Below are 12,584 nucleotides of genomic sequence, written 5' to 3'. Positions count from 1 at the left end.
CCAAGGAGCCGTGATTGGCCAGGGCTCTTGATTAACAGCGAAGGATGAGTAAGAAGGGACTCGCTGATTGGTGAAGGAAAGGACAAGTAAGAAGCAACTCGCTGATTGGCAAAGCACGACCGATGACGTCAGAGAGCGGGATGTAAAAATAGTTGGAGCGGCAGACATTTGGCTTCTTGTTTTTGGATGCCATAGTGAACGATCGTGATTGCTCCTCTCCTTCCCCTTCTCGGTTTTGGGTCTGGCGATAACAGTTGTGCCAGCATCTTCTCCTCATTCCCCTGTTCGTCTGGCGTCTGGGCATTGAGAGCGAACATTCCCTCTTGCGCCTCTCGTTCCAAAAAGCAATCGTGCATGGGGAGGATTCATCGCGAGCAGCCTTGTTCCGGCATCAGCTGGTGGTCGTGAGGCAGAATAGCCGGGGATGGAGAGCTGCGGTTTTTCCCCAAGCAAGAACGATGAGCTGCGCGACGACTCCTGTTCGTTTCGCGTGCAAGGCCCGGAGTGAAGGGACGCACAGTGAAGCCGTTTTCGTGCCAATGAGCGCGTTTCGCGTGCAAGGCCGCAAACACCCGGGACTATTTTTTACGACATATGGCGAGACCCCACCAGCGATCAGTTAAGTGCACCCACACACATAATTATTTTAATTTATCTTTCCCTGTGTCTGTGTTTCATCTGTTGTGGGGACGTCCCAATTTAGGATATTATTTATTATCGCGCGTTTTATTTTGTATTACCGGCATTCCGTTTAATAAAGCCGGCATTTTTTGGACATTTTAGTCTCACCTCGGTTTGAGTTATTTTCCACAGGTTTGAGGACTGACGGTGGGATCCATTCAGTTAAGCACTCTTTAGCATCCTCCTCCGCCCCTTCCCTACCCCCCCCCCCCCTCACACTCCACTTGAATGCCTTGGAGTAACAGCTTGTTAGGCTATTCGTTCCTTGGAAAGATTTTAATCGCCAGGAATGCGACACTATTTATACACGCTATTACTGCTGGAAAAACGCCTTGGTGAAGTCGGAAATTGTTAGTATTAATATTGTTTTGTAATAACATTAATAATATGCGATTATCATCAATTTTGTTACTAAAAGTGTCTTTGGAAAAACGTCATGATAAAGCTAACTTAACATTGATATACACCTCAACATGCAACCCCATTGACGGCAATGGCGGGGGAAACCCGCTCGGGAGAGAAAACCCCCTTGGGGAGGGGGGAGGGGGCAAATGAATGTGCTACAACCTTCATTATGTAACCCTTAGTCATCCTGTCAAGTTTGGTTGAGATTGGATAAGTAACGACGGAATGTATCGCTGTCAAAAAATCATCAGACAGACAGACAGACACCAAATGGTGTATTTTAGTGTGATTGAGTATAACAAGCATAAACAATTTTCCAGTTGAAATCTGTATGGAACAGTTTGAGTAATGTTTGAAATTTTGTTTGATACTCGACATGTGCACCTTCCCTTTCAATTACCATTCATTTTATTTCTTTTTTGTGAACAAGGTGTTCATTAATTTCTTGATTCAACCTTCCCCAACAAATAGATTGGCTGTAATGGACCCATTGCTTGGCCCCCCCAAGATCCTTGGACCTAACTCATTTTATTATTTTTATTTTAAAATAAAACTGGGTACATGTTTGAGGGACACCATGTGTATATCAGCAATATCAAGTGTACCAGCCATTATGATGGGATATAGGTTCCATAAATGGCATATCAATTTCCTGATGAGTACTAAAGAGGTGGCAGCCCTTTGAGTCATCCTTACTTTTAATGGAAGTCTCGTTTCAATGCCACAATAGTTATGAACTTAAAGATGTAAGAATGAAGCTAAATGCTTAGCTCGATGCTTTACCCGTACAAGGCATTTGTAATTTGGCCACGGTATTAGCCCTAAATCTCTTTTGCTGCTGATACCATAAGTTTTTAGCAGAGGCTGGTACACTTTCTTTCAGCAGAGGCTGAAAGAGGTAGCAAAGGCGCAGGAGGCATGGAGGAAAATGTTCGGAGAACGCTTGGATTCGAAAGAGGGTCAGAAAGCAGTATTCAGGATTGCAAAGCAGATAGCGAAAGAGAGGTGTGATGTGATGGGGGTGAGTTGCTTGAAGGACGAAGTGGGACAAATCGTTGTCGACCCAGATGGAATTAAAGGAAGATGGAAAAGATATATGGAAATGCTGTTGAATACAGAGAATGAATGGGATGGCAACATAGAGAGTAACCCAGTTTTAGGACCGGCAGAGAAGATAACTGAGAAGGAAGTTGAGGAAGCGATAAAAGCAATGAAGGGTAGAAAAGCGGGAGGGCGGACGGGAGTTGTAGGAGATATGTTGAAGGCAGCAGGAAGTTGGGGGTGTGAAGAGAATGACAGAGATCTGTAATCTGGTGGTGAAAGAAGGCCGCATTCCAGTGGATTGGGAACTGAGTACCCTCGTCCCTCTACATAAGGGGAAAGGTGACTCTCTGGAGTGTGGCTCGTACCGAGCGATAAAGTTATTGGAGCATGGAATGAAGGTATTGGAAAGGGTGTTGGAGAGGAGGATAAGGAAGAAGGTGAAGATCGACGAAATGCAGTTTGGATTTATGCCAGGAAGAGGAACGACAGACGCGCTTTTCATTGTGAGGCAGTTGCAGGAGAAGTACATGGAGAAGAGGAAGAAGTTGTTTCTTGGGTTTGTTTATCTGAAGAAAGCATTCGATAGGGTTCCACCCGAAGTAGTGACATGGGCATGGAGGAAGTTAGGAGTGGAGGAATGGTTGATCAGAGTAGTGATGGCAATGTACAAAAGAGCACGCACAGCTGTAAGGACGAAGGACGGGAACAGTGGTGAGTTTGAGGTGAAGGTGGGAGTGCATCAGGGGTCGGTACTAAGTCCACTACTATTTGTAGCTGTGATGGAGGTTGACGTGGGAGTTGTTGTATGCAGATGATCTGATGTTGATTGCGGAAAGTATGGATGGACTGAAGGAAAAGATGAACAAGTGGAAGGAATGTATGGAGACAAAAGGTCTGAAGGTGAATATCGGAAAGACGAAGGTGATGGCAAGTGGTAAAGCATGTGGTGAGGTGGAAAGAACTGGGAAGTGGCCCTGTGCTGTGTGTAGGAAGGGTGTCGGAGTGAACTCCATTCAATGTACAATGTGCGCTGAGTGGGTTCATCAAAAATGTAGTGGTCTGAGAGGGTCATTAACCAGTGTGGCAGCTACATTCAAATGTAAGGTGTGCACAGAGGGAGCTGCAGATGGAGGAAATGTTGAGTTGGATCTTGGAGACGGCGTGAAGCTGGAAGGTGTGAAAACATTTTGCTACCTCGGAGACATGCTGAATGGATAGGGTGGATCAGACTCGGCAACGGTTGCTCGAGTGAGATGTGCATGGAAGACGTTTCGGGAACTGAGTGGCGTGCTGATGATGAGGGGAGTGTCGTTGAAGCTGAAGGGAAAGGTGTATGCTGCATGTGTGAGAAGTGTTATGATTTATGGGAGCGAGACATGGGTAATGAACGTAGAGCAGCAACGAAGGTTGGAAAGGGTGGAAATGTGAATGGTTCGACGGATGTGCGGAGTATCGTTGAGAGAGAGGAAGACAAATGATGAATTGCGAAAGATGATGGGAATAGAGCCTGTGATTGATGCTGTGAAGAGGAACAGGTTGAGATGGTTTGGTCATGTGTTGAGGAAGGATGAAAGTGACTGGTTGAGAAGAGTGATGGAAATGAATGTAGAAGGAAGTAGAGGATGGGGAAGACCGAGAAAGACCTGGCTAAAGATGGTGGAAGAAGAAATGTGGGCAAGGGGGTTAACAAGGAGAGATGCAGAAAATAGGGCAAAATGGAGAAGATTGTCATGGGGACCGCAATGCTAACCCTCGCTCTAGCAGGGAAAATGGCCTTTAAAATGCATGTTATTGTGTGTTGTATACCATAAATTTTTATTTCACCACATAAGTTATTTTGGATTGGACAACCCCACCACATAAACGATTTGAGTTAATTCTGCCGAGAATGGCTCCCACTTTCAATGGATGATGGTGGAATGGTTATATGCATGAATGTAGATGTATCACAGCTCTGATGGTCCAAACGACCTGTTCCTGTGATCTTGCTGTCTATTTCTTGTGTATGGAGTGCATGTTAAATAAACTTCCTTGACTCCCTTTGTCTTGTACTCCTTCAGGGTCTTGAGGCCCACAGGTACAAGAGCACTTTGAACTGCGCATACCAGATCATGAAATACGAAGGAATGCGAGCGTAAGTTCCAAAGGTTTCGTGGATCATTGTGGGAGGGAAAATGGTGGGAAGGAAAGGTGTGGGGTGGGGGGAACTTGAAGGGAATTTTGCATGATAAATGTTGCGATAATGTGAGGACCTCATTGAAATGTTTAAATGGTAAAGAGGATTTAACTCAAATCAACGTATTTGATGTTGATTTGAGCATTTTCACCCCGTGCGTAGATTTGCTTCCAACTCTGTGATAATATAGAGTTTGATCCACAGCCAAATCGGTATTCAACTCCAACACACGGTCATAGGACACACTTGTACCGAGCTGAAACATTATGTCGTTTAAGGCCTTCTTCTGAGTGAGTGTGTGTAGTTTAACTCCAATGTGCAAGTGGCCACAAAGTCCCTATGCATGCAGTTAGAATTTAGTTAGAATTTATCTGTATGCTCCCCTCAATTCTCCGCACAAATTTGAATTTTTAGCCGCGTCGCAGACGCTGCTCATAGAGTGCCCTCTGCTGTTGTTGTTGTTGTTGTTCTTCTTGTTCTTGCAGAGAAGACAAAACCTCAAAGCTCCACCCATTCTGGGAACCATAGCTCCACCCATTCTGGGAGAGCCTTCATATAAACAAATATCCACCATTTTATTAACTTGCATAGCTTTGAGGCCTGTTTTGTAGGCCCGTGGTGTCTTCCTCTCACACAGTTTTATTTCAAATCAAATTCGATATATCATTTCATTTTTCACAGTCGCTAACATAGTTTTAGACTCAGTTGAAAAAAAACGGGAAGAAAATCCGATGAAAGTTGCCCTTTATAGAACGAAATGAATTCTCAAAGGCCTGTAACTTCAAGTCCATTGAGATATATATTTTTTAAATCGCGGCATGGTCAGTCATACACCGCCCGAAATAAGAGACGGGAAAATGCCGAGATATATATATTTTGTTTAAATCGTGGCATGGTCAGTCATACACCGCCCGAAATAACAGACGGGAAAATGCCGAGATATATTAAAAATTCGTCCATTTGATGACAATCGTCACGATGAAATATTTAATTTATACGTCGTCACAATAATGTGGAGAGAGGAGCATAGCTTCGTTCACGTGTCGCCACACACGGGAAATTGCCGAGATATATATTTTTTAAATCGCGGCATGGTCAGTCATACACCGCCTGAAATAACAGATGGGAAAATGCCGAGATATATTAAAAATTCGTCGCCACACACGGGAAATTGCCGAGATATATTTTCACTTTGCACAAAAATAACATCAAGTAATCGAATCAATAGGAATGTCCTGTGCCTATAACATTGACGTTATAGGCACAGCTGCATCTAGGCATTGTGTAACATCGACGCGGCTTTTGTTTTAATTAAAACTTTTTGTACTTGTTCTCCATGTTCTTCTGGAAATCTTCTTTCATGTTGAGGGTTGGAGGTCATAAAAGCAGCCCCTGACAGATGTTTTGAGGTCTTCAACTGTTGTTAGGCGGAGATGAGAAATTTCCTCTTTCACAATGCCCCAAAGTGAGTTGTCACATGTTGTTAAATCCAGACTTCGAGGAGGCCACACTATCTCAGATCCACGTCCAATCTATCATCCACTGAATATGTTGTCGAGATATTCTCTAACTGCGAGGGCATAATGTGCTGGTGCACCATCTTGTTGCAGGATCACTTTTGCCTCGAGACCTCTTTCACTCAGTTGTGGAACAAATCACGTCTGATGCATGTTCAAATAAGCAGTGTGATTGACACTTGCATCGAATAAATATGGCCCTATGAACTGATGTTCTGAAATTTCTGCCCACATCATGACATGAGGAGGATGCTGTTCAATTTCCTCATAAAAATGAAGATTTTCTTTGCACCAAAAATAAACATTCCTGGATTGATTGCTGAGGTAAACAGCACACTCATCCGAAAAAAAATACACTTCGTCTTGATTTTATGGTGGGAAATTGCTGCAGAAGAGCCTTGCAAGCGACCTCACGAGTGGCCAAGTCTCTATGGGAAAGCTCATTAACTCATCCAGGCTTAAATGGCTTCACTCCCAGATCCCTTTTCATTATTTTTTGGACTGTTGAGCATGTAATGCCTAACTCAGAAGATCCTTTTCGAGATGATTTCAGTGGTGATCTCGAGCAGGACACTTCAATAATGTCCACATGGCGTTGCCGTGATGCTGGACAACCAGGACGCTTTAAATCAAGGACACACTCTGTTGAAAAATCCTTCTTCTCCCATGCCCACATCGTGTCACGCGTTGGATCTGGCTTATCGAACCTCTGCGAAAATATTGTCCTTATGTCTTCAAAACTTGGTCCTTCTTGCGTGCAGTCGTGAACCCAAACACAAGTAATCACTCTCTTTTATCGTGTACTCGCTGGGGTCTGTCATACTGAAGCCTTACCTGGAAAACAAATAAAACAAATAAGTAACAGAGGGCACACTATTATGCATCGGGACATTGTGGCCACTCTGTACAACGGCAGTGGTGACTGAATGTGGTGGATTGTTTCAGAGACTGATCCATCCCTTGAATGTTTTAGAGTTGAAAAGGAACATCTGTGCTGAAGTTAAAGCTGGCAAAAATGAAGTTGCCATCCCAGTCTGATTTTTGATCCTTGGTCCATAGAGCACCATATCCAGCAATGTTTCTGAAGACTTCGATATGTCATTTTCCTGACACTGAGGCGGAAATGATTAGTCAAAAGCGAATGAAGACTTGTGTTGAAACATTGATGATCGCACTATTTTGGCAGTCACAGCAAGATACGTTGTATCCATGTCATTGTCCCTACATTGGCTAGCCTGGTGGACAAGGTCTGCTTCGTCTTCGTCAAACATGAGGAGTTCTCCTACCTTGGCTGTGATTGTGTGTGTGCAGACAAGTGTGGTATTTGCAACAGTATAAATTTATCTTTCAGCTTAGTGTCCTGCACATTGATGTCTCTAGTTCTGTTATTAAAGAGCTACGCAATACAAGATTAGCTCATTTGAACACTGGCCGTTCCTTGACACCCCTGGCTTCTTCGATGTAAGATACAAATTCAGCAAACATGATGCCATGAATGTCAATAGAATAGTCACCCTCTGTTGATTCCTCTCAGTATTTTGAGTGTGCTTTGTACAAGGACGTCGGACAGGTTGTGCTTCTGGAGCTACCATATCGCCCTCTGATAATTTGGTCAACACACGAGAGTCACATAGATCAGTTGCACATTTGCAAACCTTTCTATCGAGATCAAAAGGAGTGGCAACAGGTCTGGACTTAACTGATGTGAAAATGACCTGACCACCGAAAAAAAACGAACTTTTCATGAGTAGATCTGGTGATTTTGACACCACTTGGTCATTCTTCATTTCCAGAGGTCTTGTCCTGTCCTTTGCGCTTTAGTATCCCTTGAAGCTCAGAGATACTTTATTTAACTGCACACAATTTATGCCAAGATGTGCTATTATGCTTCAAAGTCTCAACATTGAAGATTGCCAAATTGTAGTTAATTGGTTGGGTCAAAATCAAAATCAAACTGTCTGCATCCATATAAATTAGATTAATATTATTCACATATTTCTTCTTTATGTTATTGTAAGAGTAATCATACATTAATAATTTTGACAAGTCAAGAATTGATGTTCCAATATAAATCAATTTATTCATTTCAATACTTTCTTTAATCATGAGAATAGCACAAAAGTTATCTGAATACACCTCTTCTCTTTGAAAACTGGGTTTATTTATTAATTTAGATGCTTGTTTCCAAGATGTAGAAAGTCTTAGATTTTGTCTATTCCTCACATTTTCCATAGTTTTTCCAAATACAACATTATTCATTAATTTATAAAAGTCCTTCTCAAAATCTGTTTTTGCTTCTGTTCTCCTTTTTGTATTAAAATCAATATAGGTATTTAACCACTAACTTTGTTTAAATTCTAAAACTATGAATTTTCTTCACTCTCAAATGAGCAGATAAATATTGTCTTAAATTCCTTTGAAGTAAAACATAATTCCCTTTATCATATAATGTAGTAAGTAGTTTCTCTGTTGATTTGCCTGGAGTAAGAAATGATTGTTGATAACTGCTATGCCATTCTTGGACTTTCTTTATCAGGGGCATAGGGCAGGTATTTGTTTGTTGTTCTTCGGGATATTTCAAATCAACCTCAAAATAATATCCAACTTTAGCTTTATGTAATTATTTTTGAGAAGATATAACGATGTCTTGCAAAACTTTTTTATAATTCCTTTCTTTTACACATTTAGGTTTTCCATAAGGTAAAGCTTGGGACATAGCCCATCCATACAAATTGTTAGCATCATAATACATCAAGTAAGAACTATCTTTTTTAGCATCATAGTTAGGAAGATATTTGTTTGCTTTGGCATATCTCTTTGAACATACTTGAGATATTCCTCCTCCTTTAGCCTTCTCTATCAACAAAAGCATATCTATATCACCGATTAATTCCAAAACCTGTTTTGTCATTTTTAACATGGCACTCCAACCCAATCCTGGGGATGTGTAATAATGAGTGGGGACTAAACCATATGAATGTTTATTATGACAGACGGTTCTAAAAGTCTCAAATACATCAGCCAATAAAAGAACATAAGTTTAAAGATACAAATCGTGATACTCTCCAAGGTTCTTTACATTAAACTTCTTCCAAACATTTTGTGCTCGAGAATAATCTTTATCAGTTATTTGACTTTTATTGAACTCATTACAGAAATTCTCTTTAGAGGGAAGTTGTGTGTCTTCAAACCTCTCAAATGAATCCATATAATCATAAGGAGATATCCCCTTTTGTGATAGGAGTTCAATCTCGTCTTGAATTGAAAAATGTGATTAAAGATTAGGAAAGTTTTTAACATTTGATATCAAGTCAGATAATGTACCTGACATAAATCTGAACGTCAATAAATCTGATACAAGTTATGGGAGATGTATGAATTGTTTTTGTGAATGAGATATATTTCTGGTTTGTGTTAGGAATGGCTGAAATGTCTCCACTGGTTTTACTCAATTATTTTATATAAAGATGTGGGTCATAGTGAGCGGTGTTGTGAAGAAATACTGGAATGAAAGAGGGAAGTTTAAAATTGAGATTACAACTTTGATGAGCCAGACCTCTATATTTACTAGTGAGATGACAATGATCTCTTACCTTTGGACCTTCACTAATTTCCTCCTCACAAATGACAGATATTATTTTTCCTAAATTTCCTTTTCTCTTCTTTTGTTAAGCACATTGGCTTTCCGTTTTTCCCATTATTTTGGTTAATCGAACACTCTTTTTCCAGTCGTTTTACAAACCCCTCCAAAGGCATATTTTCCTCTGTAAAGTTCTAACTTGTTGTGTTCATCACTAACAGATGATTTGATATAATAACAGAAACCACAAGGAGTATGTTGTATATGTATATTTGTGTATGAATGATTTGGATTTGGAGAAGCAGTATCTATCTTATCAAGGATACTTTCAAAAAAACTTTTGGACAAATCACAAATGGATGTTCTATAGTTTTGTTGAAATCTTTGAATGATATTGTTACGTTTGTGGGGGTAGGGATTCTTTAGTCCAGGTAGGTTTGTATAGGTAGGTGCTCCGAATGTCATGAAGAAACCTTGATGTAATAAGTACTTGTGTAGACCATGTGTTCGGATTAAGCTTGTATATTTGTCCCTATCGCGAGGGGGTGGGGCATGTTAACTAGCTTAGGGAATAAGGTGTAAATTATCCCTTGCATGTCGTTCCCTCTGTGATTATCCCTTTGTCTCTTATGGCACCGCATTAGACACAAGTTAGAATTGCGCATTTAATGGCACTAATTAATAATAAAACTAACCGGAAACCCAGATGACGCACTTGGGCTAATTACCCCGACTGGAATGGACACATAGGACAAAAGAATGAGATGTATTTGTTAGAGTAGGCCGAAAGGTCAACAACCATTTCAAATTCCTAAAATCCTCAATTTTCATCCGATTGACTTTGCATTTGAATAGGATTTGCATAACAGCTTACTGAATTCAACCACCAACTATTTTTGAGATCAGCATTGGCCAAAAGGTCAACATAGGCCAAAGGTCAACCACTTTTTTCAAATTTCTAAAATCCTCAATTTTCATCCGATTGACTTAAAATTTGAATTAGATTTACATATCAGGTAAATTAATTAAATCAACCACAAACTATTTTTGAGATCAACATGGGCCAAAAGGCCAACATCGGCAAAAAGGTCAACAACCATTTCAAATTTTAAAAATCCTAAATTTTCATCCAATTGTCTTGAAATTTCTGTCGGATAAACATTTCAGCTAAATTAATTCAACCACCAACTATTTTTGAAGTCAACATCGGCCAAATGGTCAACATAGGCCAAATTTCTGAAATTGTCAATTTTCATCTGATTAATTTAAACGTTGAAGACAATTTGCATATCAGGTCACTGAATTCAACCACTAATTCTTTTTGAGGTCAAAAGGATGCTCTATTGAGTGCCATTATACTTTGTTCTGTTTTGCCAAGTGTCGCTCTATGAGTGATTTTTCATTTTTCTTTGTTTTCAGCAATACAGGCATTGTGATGTCACATTTAACCACATGAAGGTTACTTATCCCTTTTAAATTTCTCAAAGTATTTTTTTCCCAAAATGTTCATCAATCGATCTGTAATGTGATGGTCACTGCAGGCAGTATCATATACTTAGGCTGAATGGTGTTTGAAGACCCCTTGTGTCCCACAGTATTGTTGTTGATGTTTAAAGACCCGTTATGTCCCACAGCATTGTTGTTGATGTTTGAAGACCCCGTGTGTCCCACAATATTGTTGTTGATGTTTGAAGACCCTGTGTGTCCCACAGCATTGTTGTTGATGTTTGAGGATCCCTTGTGGCCCACAGTATTGTGTTATTGATGTTTGAGGACCCCTTGTGTCCCACAGTATTGTGTTATTGATGTATGAAGATCCCGTGTGTCCCACACTATTGTGTTGTTGTTTGAAGACCTCGTGTGTCCCACAGTGTTGTTGTTTGAAGAACTCACATCCCATAGCATTCTTGTTGTTTGAAGACCCCACTTCCCATAGTTTTGTTTTTTGAAGACCCCATGTTGCTCCACTATCATGCATTGGATTTTTGAAGACCCCGTGTTCCCCCAGGTTCTACAAAGGAACGGTTCCGCGCCTGAGCCGTGTGTGTCTGGACGTGGCACTGGTCTTCGTCATTTATGAGGAGGTGGTGAAACTTTTGGACAAAGCTTGGAAAACGGACTAAACTCTGTCTTTGGGTGTGTATCTCGCCATGAAAAGCCATGCAGACCGCCGATGGTTGCCTTTGAAGGGTTTATTTTGCTGAGAAATGGTATGACTTGTGTCTCTTGACCTGTGGCCTGGGACCTGGGTGATATTTGTTTGTTAAATGGTTCTTGTTCCGGTGTGATTGTTGAGAATTAAATTGTCCCTTCCTTCCACGACGGTCGATCCTGTGCCAAACTGTACTCGTCAAATCAAATGAGGGTGATGGTGATGGGTTCTGGGAAAACAAATGTTTGAGATTAAAACACAAACGATTCAAAAAAAAAAAAACCTCTATCCGACTCGTCTGTTTACTGATTCACCAGGCAAAGACACCTGTCACCCCATCCACTTCCCCCAACCACCTATCCACTTACCCCAATCACCCATTCAATCCCCCCAACCACCTATCCACTCTCCCGACCCCCATCCACTCTCCCGACCCCCATCCACTCCCTCTACCTCCATCCACTCCCCCTACACCCATCCACTCTCCCCAATCACCCATCCACTTCCCCCAACCACCTATCCACTCTCCCGACCCCCATCCACTCCCTCTACCTCCATCCACTCTCCCAACACCCATCCACTCCCCCTACCCCCATCTACTCCCTCTGCCACCATCCACGCCCCCCAATCACTTTCCCCAACCACACATCCACTCCCCCCTTCCACTTCTCACAACCACCCATCTACTGCCTCTGCCCCCATCCACTTTCCCTACTCCCATCTACTCCCTCTAGCCCTATCCACTTCCCCCAACCACCCATCCACTTCCCCCAACCCCCCATACACTCTCCCCATCCATTCCCCCCAACCACACATGCACTCCCTCTACCTCCATCCACTCTCCCTACCCCCATCTACTCCCTCTTCCACCATCCACTCCCCCCTTCCACTTCTCACAACCACCCATCCACTCCCTCTGCCCCCATCCACTTTCCCTACTCCCATCTACTCCCTCTATCCCTATCCACTTCCCCCAACCACCCATCCACTTCCCCCAACCCCCCATCCTCTCTCCCCATCCATTCCCCC

The 12,584-nt window shown here is 41.8% G+C and overlaps 1 protein-coding gene across 1 annotated transcript in view; it reads left to right on the top strand.

Moving 5' to 3' along the window:
- Positions 1–11,843, top strand: part of SLC25A1 (solute carrier family 25 member 1) — a 201,707-nt gene extending 189,864 nt beyond the window's left edge. Inside the window, exons 8-9 of the mRNA XM_078768296.1 lie at positions 4,191–4,264; positions 11,412–11,843. Coding sequence (XP_078624422.1) covers positions 4,191–4,264; positions 11,412–11,526 — 189 coding nt within the window. The 3' untranslated portion in view covers positions 11,527–11,843. The remainder of the gene's footprint in view (positions 1–4,190; positions 4,265–11,411) is intronic.
- Positions 11,844–12,584: the final 741 nt, after the last annotated feature.

This window comes from Myxine glutinosa, chromosome 14 (assembly GCF_964187855.1).
Source record: "Myxine glutinosa chromosome 14, kmMyxGlut1.1, whole genome shotgun sequence".
Classification (NCBI taxonomy): domain Eukaryota; kingdom Metazoa; phylum Chordata; class Myxini; order Myxiniformes; family Myxinidae; genus Myxine; species Myxine glutinosa.
Note: the sequence above shows the minus strand (reverse complement) of the source record. Positions and strands in the feature narration are given on the sequence as shown.